At 51.2% G+C, this 16,328-nt stretch overlaps 1 protein-coding gene across 1 annotated transcript in view; it reads left to right on the top strand.

Moving 5' to 3' along the window:
• LOC144678015 (poly(A)-specific ribonuclease PNLDC1-like) overlaps positions 1-15,677 on the top strand; it is a 24,393-nt gene extending 8,716 nt beyond the window's left edge. Inside the window, exons 8-14 of the mRNA XM_078537947.1 lie at positions 207-271; positions 5,003-5,056; positions 8,232-8,274; positions 9,144-9,243; positions 10,544-10,719; positions 13,209-13,307; positions 15,520-15,677. Coding sequence (XP_078394073.1) covers positions 207-271; positions 5,003-5,056; positions 8,232-8,274; positions 9,144-9,243; positions 10,544-10,719; positions 13,209-13,307; positions 15,520-15,586 — 604 coding nt within the window. The 3' untranslated portion in view covers positions 15,587-15,677. The remainder of the gene's footprint in view (positions 1-206; positions 272-5,002; positions 5,057-8,231; positions 8,275-9,143; positions 9,244-10,543; positions 10,720-13,208; positions 13,308-15,519) is intronic.
• The last annotated feature ends 651 nt before the right edge of the window (positions 15,678-16,328 follow it).

Consider the following 16,328-nt stretch of genomic DNA (forward strand, 5'->3'; position numbering starts at 1 on the left):
TAGAAATGGGGTTGTTGGGACTGGAGGAGGGAACAGTGACAGAGGCGAGGTCGTGTTGGGATTTGAAAACCAGGCTAGGAATTGAGGATTGAGGTGTTGCTGGAACAGGAGCTGGTGTAAGTCAGAAAGCACTGTGGGTTACGAGTAAGTAGAGACTGAGGCTGAATATTGAGCAGGTCTCATGTCCTCCCTTTGTGTTCATTCAGCAGGCTGATCGACCTGGAACTGCATGGACCCTCGATGACTCACCTCACAGGTTGTGAGAGATATGGTTAGTGGGATTACTGTTCTTCTCTGTCTCCCTCAATCCTGGACAGAGAGAGGGTAAGAGAGACATTGGAGATGGAAGGAGAAAGAGAGAGAGATGGACAGAAAGATGAAAAGGAGAGAGGGGATGATGTAAGGAGAGTCAGACACAAAATAAGATGAAAGGGATGGGGGAGGTGGAGAGAGAGAGAGATATAGAGAGGGACTGAGGGGGTGGCAGGTAGACAGAAAGAGGGCAGAGAGAGAGATGGGGATAGAGGGTGAGACCGAGAGACAGACAGACAGAGACAGACACAGAGGGAGAGAGAGACACACTGAGGTAGAGTGACATAAAGATATGCATTTCTACAGCATGTTTCACTCCTTCCGGACCGACTCTCTGACAGTGCAGCACTCCCTCAGTACTGACCCTCCGACAATGCGGCGCTCCCTCAGTACTGACCCTCTGACAGTGCAGCTCTCCGTCAGTACTGACCCTCCGACAGTGCAGCACTCCCTCAGTACTGACCCTCCGACAATGCGGCGCTCCCTCAGTACTGACCCTCCGACAATGCGGCACTCCCTCAGTACTGACCCTCTGACAGTGCAGCGCTCCCTCAGTACTGACCCTCCGACAATGCGGCGCTCCCTCAGTACTGACCCCCTGACAGTGCAGCGCTCCCTCAGTACTGACCCTCCGACAGTGCGGCACTCCCTCAGTACTGACCCTCTGACAGTGCGGCGCTCCCTCAGTACTGACCCTCTGACAGTGCAGCACTCCCTCAGTACTGACCCTCCGACAGTGCAGCACTCCCTCAGTACAGACCCTCCGACAGTTCAGCACTCCCTCAGTACTGACCCTCCGACAGTGCAGCACTCCCTCAGTACTGACCCTCCGACAGTGCAGCACTCTCTCAGTACTGACCCTCTGACAGTGCAGCACTCCCTCAGTACTGACCCTCCGACAGTGCAGCACTCCCTCAGTACTGACCCTCTGGCGGCGCAGCGCTCCCTCAGTACTGACCCTCTGACAGTGCAGCGCTCCCTCAGTACTGACCCTCCGACAGTGCAGCACTCCCTCAGTACTGACCCTCTGACAGTGCAGCACTCCCTCAGTACTGACCCTCTGACAGTGCAGCGCTCCCTCAGTACTGACTCTCTGGCAGTGCTCCCTGAATAATGCACTGGGAGCATCCCGCTGAAGCCAGTGTTCAAGTCTCTGGCTTGGGCCAGAAACAGTTATTTCTATCAGAGAGAGACTGAGACACACCAGTCAGTGTACAGATATCTCCCTGAGAGAGAGGGGACTGAGAGACACCAGTCAGTGTACAGATATCTCTCTGAGAGAGAGAGGACTGAGAGACACCAGTCAGTGTACAGATATCTCCCTGAGAGAGAGGGGACTGAGAGACACCAGTCAGTGTACAGATATCTCCCTGAGAGAGAGGGACTGAGAGACACCAGTCAGTGTATAGATATCTCCCTGAGAGAGGGGACTGAGAGACACCAGTCAGTCTATAGATATCTCCCTGATAAAGAGGGGACTGACAGACACCAGTCAGTGTACAGATATCTCCCTGAGAGAGAGGGGACTGAGAGACACCAGTCAGTGTACAGATATCTCCCTGAGAGAGAGGGGACTGAGAGACACCAGTCAGTGTACAGATATCTCCCTGAGAGAGAGGGGACTGAGAGACACCAGTCAGTGTATAGATATCTCCCTGAGAGAGAGAGGGGACTGAGAGACACCAGTCAGTGTACAGATATCTCCCTGAGAGAGAGATGGACTGAGAGACACCAGTCAGTCTATAGATATCTCCCTGAGAGAGAGGGACTGAGAGACACCAATCAGTGTACAGATATCTCCCTGAGAGAGGGGACTGAGAGACACCAGTCAGTCTATAGATATCTCCCTGATAAAGAGGGGACTGAGAGACACCAGTCAGTGTACAGATATCTCCCTGAGAGAGAGAGAGGGGACTGAGAGACACCAGTCAGTGTACAGATATCTCCCTGAGAGAGGGAGAGGACTGAGAGACACCAGTCAGTGTACAGATATCTCCCTGAGAGAGAGGGGACTGAGAGACACCAGTCAGTGTACAGATATCTCCCTGAGAGAGAGAGGGACTGAGAGACACCAGTCAGTGTACAGATATCTCCCTGAGAGAGAGGACTGAGAGACACCAGTCAGTGTACAGATATCTCCCTGAGAGAGAGGAGACTGAGAGACACCAGTCAGTGTACAGATATCTCCCTGCGAGAGAGGAGACTGAGAGACACCAGTCAGTGTACAGATATCTCCCTGAGAGAGAGGGACTGAGAGACACCAGTCAGTGTACAGATATGTCCCTGAGAGAGAGAGACTGAGAGACACCAGTCACTCTACAGATATCTCCCTGAGAGAGAGGGGACTGAGAGACACCAGTCAGTGTACAGATATCTCCCTTAGAGAGAGAGGCACTGAGTGACACCAGTCAGTGTACAGATATCTCCCTGAGAGAGAGGGGACTGAGAGACACCAGTCAGTGTACAGATATCTCCCTTAGAGAGAGAGGCACTGAGAGACACCAGTCAGTGTACAGATATCTCCCTTAGATAGAGGGACTGAGAGACACTGGTCGGTGTACAGATATCTCCCTGAGAGAGAGGAGACTGAGAGCCACCAGTCACTGTACAGATATCTCCCTGAGAGAGAGGGACTGAGAGACACCAGTCAGTGTACAGATATCTTCCTGAGAGAGAGAGGGACTGAGAGACACCAGTCAGTGTACAGATGTCTCTCTGAGAGAGAGGGGACTGAGAGACACCAGTCAGTGTACAGATATCTCCCTTAGAGAGAGAGGGACTGAGGCATCAGTCAATGTACAGGTATCTCCCTGAGAGAGTAGGGACTGAGATACACCAGTCACTGTACAGATATCGCCCTCAGAGAGAGGGACTGAGTGACACCAGTTAGTGTCTTGATATCTCCCTGAGAGAGAGGGGACTGGGGCAACAGTCGGTGTACAGATATCTCCCTGAGAGAGAGAGGGGACTGAGACACACCAGTCAGTGTACAGATATCTCCCTGAGAGAGAGAGGGGACTGAGACACACCAGTCAGTGTACAGATATCTCCATGAGAGAGAGGGACTGAGAGACATCAGTTACTGTACAGATATCTCCTTATGAAAGAGGGACTGAGAGACACCAGCCAGTGTATAGATATCTCCCTGCGTGAGAGAGGGACTGAGAGACACCAGTCAGTGTACAGATGTCTCCCTGAGAGAGAGGCGATTGAGAGACACCAGTGAGTGTACAGATATCTCCCTGAGAGAGAGGGGACTGAGAGACACCAGTCAGTGTACAGATGTCTCCCTGAGAGAGAGGCGATTGAGAGACACCAGTGAGTGTGCAGATATCTCCCTGAGAGAGAGGGGACTGAGAGACACCAGTCAGTGTACTGACATCTCCGTGAGAGAGAGAGGGACTGAGATACACCAGTCAGTGTACAGATATCTCCCTGAGAGGAAGAGGGACTGAGAGACACCAGTCTGTGTACAAATATCTCTGAGAGAGATGGGACTGAGAGACACCAGTCAATGTACAGATATCTCCCTGAGAGAGAGGGGACTGAGAGTCACCAGTCAGTGTACAGATATCTCCCTGAGAGAGAGGGGACTGAGAAACACCAGTCAGTGTACTGACATCTCCGTGAGAGAGAGAGGGACTGAGGGACACCAGTCAGTGTACAGATATCTCCCTGAGAGAGATGGGACTGAGAGACACCAGTCAGTGTACAGATATCTCCCTGAGAGAGAGGGGCTGAGACACACCAGTCAGTGTATAGATATCTCCCTGAGGGAGAGGGGCTGAGACACACCAGTCAGTGTACAGATATCTCCCTGAGAGAGAGGGACTGAGAGACACCAGTCACTGTACAGATATCTCTCTGAGAGAGAGAGGGCTTGAGAGACACCAGTCAATGTATAGATAACTCCGAGAGAGAGAGGGACTGAGACACCAGTCAGTGTACAGATGTCTCCCTGAGAGAGAGGCGATTGAGAGACACCAGTCAGTGTACAGATATCTTCCTGAGAAAGACGATTGTGAGACACCATTGAGTGTACAGAAATCCCTGTCAGAGAGAGGGACTGAGGCACCAGTCAGTGTACAGATATCTCCCTGAGAGAGAGGGACTGAGACACCAGTCAGTGCATAGATATCTCCCAGAGAAAGAGGGACTGAGAGACACAAGTCAGTGCACCGATATCTCCCTGAGAAAGTGTGACTGAGGGACACCAGTCAGTGTACAGATATCTCCCTGAGAGAGAGAGAGGACTGAGAAACACCAGCGTACAGATATCTCCCTGAGAGAGAGGGACTGAGAGACACCATTCACTGTACAGATATCTCCCTGAGAGAGAGAGGGAGACACACCAGTCAGTGTACAGATAACTCCCTGAGGTAGAGAGGTACTGAGAGACACCAGTCAGTGTACAAATATCACCGAGAGATGGGGAACTGAGAAACACCAGTTAGCGTACAAATATCTCCAAGAGAGGGGGAACTGAGAGACACCAGTCAGTGTACAGATATTCTGAGAGAGGGGGAACTGAGATACACCAGTCAGTGTACAGATATCTCCGAGAGAGGGGGAACTGAGAGACACCAGTCAGAATGCAGATGATCTCCCTGAGCTAGAGGTACATAGAGACACCAGCCTGGGTGATGGACATTGTTGTAAATTAACCTCCATCTTTCTTCTTCTGTTCCAGCTCAAAGTGACTATCCTCATGAAGCAGCATTTGATGCATTTACCTGCGGTACAGGTCTGCTGACAATATCCCTCAGGGTTGAGGTTATGTGGTATCCACATCACAGTAACAGGCCATTCGAGGCATCAGCTTCGTATTGGCGATTATGCTGCACAGGACTCTCCTCCCACCCATCTGTTCATCTCACCCCATCACTATATCCTTCTATTCCTTACTCCCTCGTGTGTTCATCCAGCTTCCCCTCAAATGTACCCAAATTACTCACCTCAACCACTCCCTGTGGTAACGAGTTCCACATTTTCACCACTCCTTGGATAAATGACTTTCTCTTGAATTCCCCATTGGATTTATCAGATTTATTAGTGAGCATCTTATATTGATAGCCCCTCGTTCTAGTCTCGCCCACAAGTGGAAATATCTTCCCTACATCTCCCCCCCCATCCAAATCCTTCATAATCTTAAAGATCTCTATCGGACTTTCAGCCTTCTCTTTTCAAGAGTAAAGAGCCCCAGCCTGTTCAACCTGTCCTGATTGTTATAACCTCTCAGTTCTGATGTTATCCTTGTAAATCTGTTTTTGCACCTTTCCGGTTTCTCTGCATCCTTTTTATAATCATGGAGATTACAACTGTGCACAGTGCTTCAAGTGTGGGATAATTGAGGTGGGAATACTAGAGTAATTAATTCATAAATTAAATAAAATAGCGATGGAAGGCGGGTGATGTGTTGCTGCTGCAGCATGTGGGAGCTGCTGGACACCAAGGTGATCCAGAGGGAACACATCTGTACCAGGTGTTTGCAGCTCGAGGAACTTCGGATCTGATTTGAGGGGCTGGAGTCCGAGCTACAGACGTCGTGCCACATCAGGGAGAGGGAGAGTTACCTGGACACTTTGCTCCAGGAGGCAGTCACCCCTCTCAGATTGGGTCATTCAAATTTGGTCTGTGATCAGGGACAGGTAGGGTGTGACTGCAGGTGAGGCAGGTCTGGGGACCCAGGGGGTAGCGCTCGAGGAGCCTTGGCCCTTTGCAGTTGCCCAACAGTTACAAGGTTCTCGCAAGCGGTGTGGACGAGAGCGGGGACTGCAGGGAGGATGAGTGAACTGACCACGGCATCGTGGTACAGGGAGCCATTCAAGCTGGGGGAGGAAATAGGGCCATAGTAGTGGTAGGGGACAGTATAATTAGGGGGAATAGATACTGTTCTCTGCAGCCATGAGCGTGAATCCACAAGGTCGTGTTGCCTGCCCAGTGCCAGGGTTAAGGACATCTCCTCAGGGCCGGAGAGGAACTCGGAGTGGGAGGGGAGGGATCCACTTGCTGTCGTCCACATTGACACCAAAGGACTGGAAAGGAGGTTCTGCTGTAAGAATTTGAACAGTTAGGAGCTAAATTAAAAAGCAGAACCTCCAAGGTAATAATCTCGGGATTACAACCCGAGCCACGGGCAAACTGGCTAAGGTTAAATAAAGTCGAGGAGTTAAATGCATGGCTCAAAGATTGGTGTGTGGGAGGAATGGGTTTCAGCTCATGGGGCACTGACATCAGTACTGGAGTAGAAGGGAGCTGTTTGGGTGGGATGGGCTTCACTTGAACCATGCTGGGACCAGTGTCCTGGCGAATTGAATAACTAGAGCTGTAGAGAGGGCTTTAAACTAAATAGAGGATGGTTACAAGGAGATCAAAGCTGGGAACTAAATATTCAGGGCTATGTGACTTTTCGAAAGGACAGGCAGGAGGGAAAGGGTGGTGGGGTAGCTTTGTTAGTATGAGATGGAATAAGTAGGTTAGCAAGAAATGATCTTGGATCTGAAGATGTAGAATCCAAATGGGTGGAGGTGCAAAAACACAAGGGGAAGAAGACACTGGTGGGAGTAGTCTACAGGCCCCCTAAAAGTAGCTATACTGTTAAGACAGAATAAATCATGAGATAATGAGGGCATGTAAAACTGAGGTATGTGGAGACCAGAACTGTGCACAGTGCTGCAAGTGTGGTCTAATCGAGGTATGTGGAGATCAGAACTGTGCACAGTGCTGTAAGTGTATTCTAACCGAGGTATGTGGAGACCAGAACTGTGCACAGTGCTGTAAGTGTATTCTAACCGAGGTATGTGGAGACCAGAACTGTGCACAGTGCTGTAAGTGTATTCTAACCGAGGTATGTGGAGATCAGAACTGTGCACAGTGCTGTAAGTGTATTCTAACCGAGGTATGTGGAGACCAGAACTGTGCACAGTGCTGCAAGTGTGGTCTAACCGAGGTGTATGGAGACCAGAACTGTGCACAGTGCTGCAAGTGTGGTCTAACCGAGGTATGTGGAGACCAGAACTGTGCACAGTGCTGTAAGTGTGGTCTAACCGAGGTATGTGGAGACCAGAACTATGCACAGTGCTGCAAGTGTGGTCTAAACGAGGTGTATGGAGACCAGGACTTTGGACTGTGCTCCCAGTGTGGTCTCACCAGCATTTGATAGAGGTTTAACAAAACATCTCTGCTTTACTATCCTATCCTTCTGGAAATGGACCTGTGCTGTGTTTATGGCCTTGTTAACCTGCATCGCCAGTTTTAGTGATTTGTGTAGCTGTATCCTATGATCCCTCGGTTACTCTACCCCTTTAAGACTTGTATTTTCCAAGCAATTTGTGGCCTGCTTATCCGATCAGACCACAGTGCAGCACCTCCCACCTACAGGTTGCACTGACTAGTCTTCTCAGATTGCGGCCTGTGGTAAATGGGCCGCGATAGAGCCTGGGGCTCAGCTTAGAGGCAATTCCTGTGGCAACCGGAGGATTCCCCCGGACTCAGCACCTCTCCTGAGAGGTCCTGGGGTCAGCAAACCCGGTCGAAAGTCACCAACGTTCCCACCTTTTGCCTTTCTGGAATAGTTCAGTTTGAGATGTTATTTTATCCAAAACTTTGATCCTGAATTTGGGGCGTTGGGTGTGGGGGCTGACACGTTTTTACAGAAAGATAGTTTTTATTCCATTAGGCGAGTGCAGAGAAATAAATGGGCGGCGCGTTAAATATCCTGCTCATTCTACGCCGCTGGTTTCTCATTGGTCCATTATCCAGCGTGGGACCCTGTCCACCATGGACACAGCAGGAAGGTACCAGGCTTCTATCGAGTGGGGGTTTGTAGGTGACTGCAGGAGTGGCGGGAGGGGATTGGAGGGGTTGTAAAAGTTAAAGAAGAACATTAATGTGTGTTTTCATCCCCGTTTAATTTCCAGTCCTGCTGCAATTGGCGCAACTGCTCCTGACCAGTCAGCGAGGGTAAGTCTGGTGGTCAAGAGTGAAGATTTATAGCTGCCTTTACGATGTCCTTGTGCGTGTTAGGGGCTGACTCTGGGAGATCCCCGTGTCCGTTAGGGGCTGACTCTGGGAGATCCCCGTGTCCGTTAGGGGCTGACTCTGGGTGATCCCCGTGTCCGTTAGGGGCTGACTCTGGGAGATCCCCGTGTCCGTTAGGGGCTGACTCTGTGATCCTCGTGTCCGTTAGGGGCTGACTCTGGGTGATCCCCGTGTCCGTTAGAGGCTGACTCTGGGTGATCCCCGTGTCCGTTAGGGGCTGACTCTGGGTGATCCCCGTGTCCGTTAGGGGCTGACTCTGGGAGATCCCCGTGTCCGTTAGGGGCTGACTCTGGGTGATCCCCGTGTCCGTTAGGGGCTGACTCTGGGAGATCCCCATGTCCGTTAGGGGCTGACTCTGGGTGATCCCCGTGTCCGTTAGGGGCTGACTCTGGGCGATCCTGGTGTCCATTAGGCGCTGACTCTCGGAGATACTTGTCTCCGTTAGGCGCTGACTCTGGGAGATCCCCGTGTACGTTAGGCGCTGACTCTCCGAGATCCTTGTCTCCGTTAGGGGCTGACTCACTTGTGTGCCTTCAGGGTGCGCACAGTCCTTGCCAGCGACCATTTTCCCAGCAGTTGCTGCTTCACATCTAATCATGTGGAATTGTTGACGCATCAGTCTGTGTGTAGCATTGGGAAACATAGCAGGCCATCCAGGCACAGTAAGATCCCACAAGCCGCATGGAAATCACTGACCAGATTACCTGATGTTTGCTTTGGTCCAGTGATGTTACAGCAGATATAAATTCTCTCTCTCTCTCTCTCTCTTTCCACCTCCCAACCCCATTCAGCCTCGTTGAGGCCCCCTTCCCTCTGATTGGGGAATATCTAGCCTCTGTTGAACCCTACAAGAACAACATCAACCTCATCAGAGCGCGGGTGTCGTTCATGGTGAGTCTGGCGGGGGGTGGTTGTGGGAGATTCGGAGTCCCCTGGATTACCAAGGGGTGGGAGCCACATTACAGCTCATAGAATTAGACTCAATGTAGAGTCAGTGTCTTCAGTTGTGGGCACCCGGCCTCAGAAAGGATAGGTTGATCTCGGTGGGGGTATAACGCAGATTTACCGGAGTGATCACTGGGGCTTAAATGAGTTAAAAGGACAGGTTGCACAGACTATCCCTGTATTCCCTCGAGTATGTAAGATTAAGGTGTGATCTTATCGAGGGGAAGATGATTAAGGATTATACGGGGTCTATAGAGAGAAACTATTTTGTCTGGGAGAGGTGGGGATATGGAGACCGGAATAAGAACCTTAAAATTGGAGCCATTTTGGGGTGATGTCAGGAAGCGTTTGTTCACAGAAAGGCAAGCGGAAATCTGGAACTCTGTCCCCCAGAACAACTGTTGGGACTGAGGGTTAATTAAAAATATCAAAATTAAGATTGGATTTTGTTGGTTAAAGGTATTAATGGACATGGTACAATGACTTTACTCTATACAGCCCAGCTTTACTGGGAGTGTTTGATGGGGACAGTGCAGAGGGAGCTTTACTCTGTATCTAACCCCGTGCTGTACCTGTCCTGGGAGTGTTTGATGGGGACAGTGTAGAGGGAGCTTTACTCTGTATCTAACCCTGTGCTGTACCTGCCCTGGGAGTGTTTGATGGGGACGGTGTAGAGGGAGCTTTACTCTGTATCTAACCCCGTGCTATACCTGTCCTGGGAGTGTTTGATGGTGACAGTGTAGAGGGAGCTTTACTCTGTATCTAACCCCGTGCTGTACCTGTCCTGGGAGTGTTTGATGGGGACAGTGTAGAGGGAGCTTTACTCTGTATCTAACCCTGTGCTATACCAGTCCTGGGAGTGTTCGATTGGGACAGTGTAGAGGGAGCTTTACTCTGTATCTAACCCCGTGCTATACCAGTCCTGGGAGTGTTCGATTGGGACAGTGTAGAGGGAGCTTTACTGTGTATCTAACCCCGTGCTGTACCTGTCCTGGGAGTGTTTGATGGGGACAGTTTAGAGGGAGCTTTACTCTGTATCTAACCCCGTGCTGTACCTGTCCTGGGAGTGTTTGATGGGGACAGTGTAGAGGGAGCTTTACCCCGTATCTAACCCCGTGCTGTGCCTGTCCTGGGAGTGTTTGATGGGGACAGTGCAGAGGGAGCTTTACTCTGTATCTAACCATGGATTGTACCTCCTCTGGGAATGTTTGATGCTGACACTGGATGTGAACCCTGTGTTTCCCAGTCTCTGTCAGGAGCTGAGCCACAGGCTGAGCGACCCCCGATTCTGTTGGTGAGGGTCCGTCGGGGCTGGAGTTCGAGCCCTGCGGAGATCGCGAAGGAGTTTGCGACATTCTGCTCCCTGGACGTCAGGAAGGAGAGTCCGAGGCACTATCTGCTCGCCACAAACGAGTGGAAGGGGTGAGTGTTTGAGAAGTAAGAATGTCCCTGGCGGAGAGACTCCCTCTTTAAACAGGGTCCCTGATGGAGAGACTCACTCTTTAAACAGGGTCCCTGACGGAGAGACTCCTCTTTAAACAGGGTCCCTGATGGAGAGACTCCCTCTTTAAACAGGGTCCCTGAGTGAGAGACTCCCTCTTTAAACAGGGTCCCTGAGTGAGAGACTCCCTCTTTAAACAGGGTCCCTGAGTGAGAGACTCCCTCTTTAAACAGGGTCCCTGATGGAGAGACTCACTCTTTAAACAGGGTCCCTGATGGAGAGACTCCCTCTTTAAACAGGGTCCCTGAGTGAGAGACTCCCTCTTTAAACAGGGTCCCTGATGGAGAGACTCACTCTTTAAACAGGGTCCCTGACGGAGAGATTCCCTCTTTAAACAGGGTCCCTGACGGAGAGACTCCTCTTTAAACAGGGTCCCTGATGGAGAGACTCCCTCTTTGAATGAGACTCTTCATAGAACCATAGAACACTACAGCACAGAAAAACAGGCCATTCGGTCCTTCTAGTCTGTGCCAAAATATTATTCCGCTAGTCCCATTGACCTGCACCCAGTCCATAACCCTCCAGACCTCTCCCATCCATGTATCTATCTAATTTATTCTTAAAACTTAAGAGTGAGCCCGCATTTACCACGTCAGATGGTAGCTCGTTCCACACTCTCACCACTCTCTGAGTGAAGAAGTTCCCCCTAAACCTTTCCCCTTTCACCCTAAAGCCATGTCCTCTCGTGTTTATCTCTCCTAATCTAAGTGGAAAGAGCCTTCTCGCATTTACTCTGTCCATACCCCTCATAATTTTGTAAACTTCTATCAAATCTCCCCTCATTCTTCTACGCTCCCAGGAATAAAGTCTTAACCTGTTTAATCTTTCCTGTAACTCAACTCCTGAAGACCCGGCAACATCCTAGTAAATCTTCTCTGCACTCGCTCAATCTTACTGATATCCTTCCTGTAGTTAGGCAACCAGAACTGCACACAATACTCCAACGTTGGCCTCACTAATGTCTTATACAACCTCACCATAACATCCCAACTCCTATACTCAATACTTTGATTTATGAAGGCCAGTATGCCAAAAGCTTTCTTTACAACCCTGTCTACCTGTGACGCCACTTTCAGGGAATTATGTATCTGAACTCTCAGATCCCTTTGTTCCTCCGCACTCCTCAGTGCCCTACCATTTACTGTGTATGTCCTACCTTGGTTTGTCCTTCCAAAATGCAACACCTCACACTTTACTGCATTAAATTCCATCTGCCATTTTCTGGCCCATTTTTCCAGTTGGTCCAAATCCCTCTGCAAGCTTTGAAAGCCTTCCTCACTGTCCACAACGCCTCCAATCTTAGTGTCATCAGCAAACTTGCTGATCCAATTCACCACATTATCATCCAGATCATTGATATAGACAACAAACAACAATGGTCCCAGCACAGATCCCTGAGGCACACCGCTAGTCACAGACCTCCAGTCTGAGAAGCAATCATCCACTACCACTCTCTGTCTTCTCCCACACAGCCAATTTCGAATCCAGTTTACAACCTCTTCATGGATACCAAGTGTCTGAACCTTCTGAACTAACCTCCCATGTGGGACCTTGTCAAAGTCCATGTAGACAACATCCACAGCCTTTCCTTCATCTACTTTCTTGGTAACCTCCTCGAAAAACTCTACAAGGTTCGTTAAACACGACCTACCACGCACAAAGCCATGCTGACTATCCTTAATCAGCCCTTGGCTGTCCAAATAATTGTATATCCGATCTCTCAGAACACCTTCCAATAATTTACCTACTACCCACATCAGGCTCACTGGCCTGTAATTACCTGGTTTACTTTTGGAGCCTTTTTTAAACAACGGAACAACATGAGCTACCCTCCAATCCTCCAGCACCTCACCCGTGGCTAAGGACATTTTAAATATTTCTGCCAGGGCCCCTGCAATTTCTACACTAGTCTTCCTCAAGGTCCGAGGGAATATCATGTCAGGCCCGGGGGATTTATCTACCTTTATTCGCTGTAATGGCAGCAAGCACCTCCTCCTCTTTAATCTCTATATGTTCCATGACACTACTGCTTGTTTCCCTTCCTTCCTTATACACTATGCCATTTTCCTGAGTAAATACTGACGCAAAAAAACTGTTTAAGATCTCCCCCAACTCGTGAGGCTCCACACATAGACGGCCACTCTGATCTTCAAGGAGACCAATTGTGTCCCTTACTATCCTTTTACTCTCAATATACTTGTAGAAACCCTTCGGGTTTACCTTCACATTATCTTGATGGAGAATCCTTTTAACCAGCCCTCTGGGAGAGAGACTCTTTTAAGTGCGATCAATGTTGGCCTTACCAGCGACGCTCATACATCCGGTCATTGATTGAATGAATAATAATGAAATCGGTATTGGATTCCTGCCTTTTGACCCACACTCTGACCCCCGTGACCTCCTGTTCCAGGGCCAGGAAGATCTTGAGGACGTATAAAACACATCCCGTTTTCCAGGTGGAGCCTTATCGCTATTGGACACACTCGGGAGCCGTGACCAGTGTATTCCGGTAGGTTCTGGGAGAGGTATTCTCATTTGTGCCCTCCACCCTCTGGACCCACTACCCCCAGTGGAAAGTACTGACTCCCTGGGCAGAATTTAATACCCTCCCCATTTAGGTGGTGGGAGGAGGGGGTGAGCAGTTAATGCCTCTTAAGGGCCTCATCCCACCACTGCTGCTGTTGCCCCAACGCCAGGTGGAGGGGATCAGCGGGGTGGAATGGGGGCACGACAGACAAACCCGTGCGGGGATGTTGGGGTGGGGTCCGTCGTTTAAAGGCATCCAGTGCTTGATTGAGCAACCGGGCATCGGGAAGTGGGGGCCGCTGAGAAGCAGCCCCCCTCCCCTTGCTGCTGACCCTCCTGCCTCCCCCACCCCATGACCGCACCTCCGGCCATCACTCACCCTGTGGCCTGAGTCCCCAAGGTGATCCTGGGCCTCAGGTGGGTGCAGTACTGGCACTAGCCACACTCGACCCAGTGGCGCTGCTGAGCAATGTAGAGCTGCCAGCCTCTGATTGGTCAGCGATGCTCGGCCTACGGGACTTATGCCCTGGGGTCCTTGATCGTGAGGCAAGGGCTCTGCTGCCCAGGTAAGTGCCTGTGGCGGGCGGGCCTTCCCTAAAAGGAGACAGGGGTCTTTCACTAGCTCTCCAGCTGGTGGGTAAGACCCCCATTGCATCCAATAAATACCAACCCCCATTACTCCATCACCTTTGACCAGCTAGGAACATCCCAGACTGTTTCACAACCAGTGAAGAACTTTTCTTTTTGACGTCAATTAGTACTGAGCAAGATCCCATGAACAGCAAAGGTGCTAAATGACCCAGTTAATCTGAGGGACGCATAATGGCCCCGGAGTTGGGGACTGTTCCGCGAATAAATGCCCCCTCACTCGACGGTGACCGCAGGATGATTTGCATCCACCAGAGAGAGGCCTCGGTTTACCATCGCATCTGAAAGGACAATCCTTCTGAGACTGCAGCACTCCCTCAGTACTGACACGTCATAACCTTCAAGGCTATGGGCCAAGTGCTGGTTAATGGGGTTAGGTAGGTAGGTCAGGTGTTCTCACGTGTCGGTGCAGACTCGATGGGCCGAAGGGCCTCTTCACTGTGATTCTGTGACCCTCCGACAATGCAACACACCCTCAGTTCTGGCCCTCTGACAGAGCGGCACTCCCTCAGTACTGACCCTCCGACAGTGCAGCACTCCCTCAGCACTGATCCTCTGACAGTGCAGCACTCCCTCAGTCCTGACCCTCCAACAGTGCAGCGCTCCCTCAGTACTGACCCTCCAACAGTGCAGCGCTCCCTCAGTACTGACCCGCCAACAGTGCGGCACTCCCTCAGTACTGACCCTCTGACAGTGCAGCACTCCCTCAGTACTGACCCGCCAACAGTGCGGCACTCCCTCAGTACTGACCCTCTGACAGTGCAGCGCTCCCTCAGTACTGAACCTCCGACAGGGCGGCATTCCCTCAGTACTGACCCTCCGACAGTGCAGCACTCCCTCAGTACTGACCCTCTGACAGTGCGGCACTTCCTCAGTACTGACCCTCTGACAGTGCAGCACTCCCTCAGTACTGACCCTCCGACAGTGCAGCACTCCCTCAGTACTGACCCTCTGACAGTGCAGCACTACCTCAGTACTGACCCTCTGACAATGCAGCACTCCCTCAGTACTGACCCTCCGACAGTGCAGCACTCCCTCAGTACTGACCCTCTGACAGTGCAGCACTCCCTCAGCACTGACCCTCTGACAGTGCAGCACTCCCTCAGTACTGACCCTCCGACTTGCAGCACTCCCTCAGTACTGACCCTCTGACAGTGCAGCACTCCCTCAGTGCTGACCCTCTGACAGTGCAGCACTCCCTCAGTACTGACCCTCTGACAGTGCAGCACTCCCTCAGTACTGACCCTCTGACAGTGCAGCACTCCCTCAGTACTGACCCTCTGACAGTGCAGCACTCCCTCAGTACTGACCCTCTGACAGTGCAGCACTCCCTCAGTACTGACCCTCTGACAGTGCAGCACTCCCTCAGTACTGACCCTCTGACAGTGCAGCACTCCCTCAGTACTGACCCTCTGACAGTGCAGCACTCCCTCAGTACTGACCCTCCGACAGTGCAGCACTCCCTCAGTACTGACCCTCCGACAGTGCCGCACTCCTTCCGTGCGGACCCTCTCTTAAACCCGTGTTATTAATTTCTCTCTCCGTAGATTCTGCTGTTCCCTTGCTGCAGCCTCACTGCTGGTGTTTTTCCTGGTGAGACCCACTTGTATATGAACACGATTCCTGGTCGGAATCTGCCAAGGACGAAAGGACGATGAAGATAACATACAGGGCGCAATCAAATAAAGATGATCATCTACTCTTGTCTGCTGATTCGTGTGTCTCAATATGTTCTTCATCAGCAGCTTCCAAACCCGCTATCTGCACTGTCTAGAAGGACAAGTGTAGTGGGTACTCCCTCAGATCTAGCACAGGCTGCCCGGCCTCTGTCTCTCGGATTCCCTCCTATCGCACAAGGTAGTGAACGGACACTTCTGGAATTAAATTTCTGTTTGAAATTATTGTGAAAATCACCAGGATGATTTTCTCCTTCCCTCTGACCCCTCCATCTCCCCTTTCCCTCTCTCCACATCTTCATCCTGTCCTCTCGTCGTTCCCTGATCTCCCTCCCCCATTCCCACTTTCCCCTCCCTCCATCTTTACTTCACCATCCCTTTTTCTCGCTCCCCTCCACCTCCTCGCTGTGTTTCCCCCTCTCTCCTCCCCTCCGCCTCAGTGCCCTTCTCCTCCCTCTTTTCTCATCCCCTCTCTAATCCCTCTCTCCAACCATCCCTCCCCTTCCCTCTCTCCCTTCCTCCCCTTCCCTCTCTCCCTTCCTCCCCTTCCCTCTCACCTCACCTTCTCTCCTCCCTCCCGTCGTCCCCACCTCCCCACCTCCTCCCCCTCCCCACCTCCTCCCCCTCCCCACCTCCTCCCCCTCCTCACCTCCACCTCCTCCCCCTCCCCACCTCCTCCC

This window comes from Cetorhinus maximus, unplaced genomic scaffold (genome assembly GCF_964194155.1).
Source record: "Cetorhinus maximus unplaced genomic scaffold, sCetMax3.hap1.1 HAP1_SCAFFOLD_3429, whole genome shotgun sequence".
NCBI classification, from domain to species: Eukaryota; Metazoa; Chordata; class Chondrichthyes; order Lamniformes; family Cetorhinidae; genus Cetorhinus; species Cetorhinus maximus.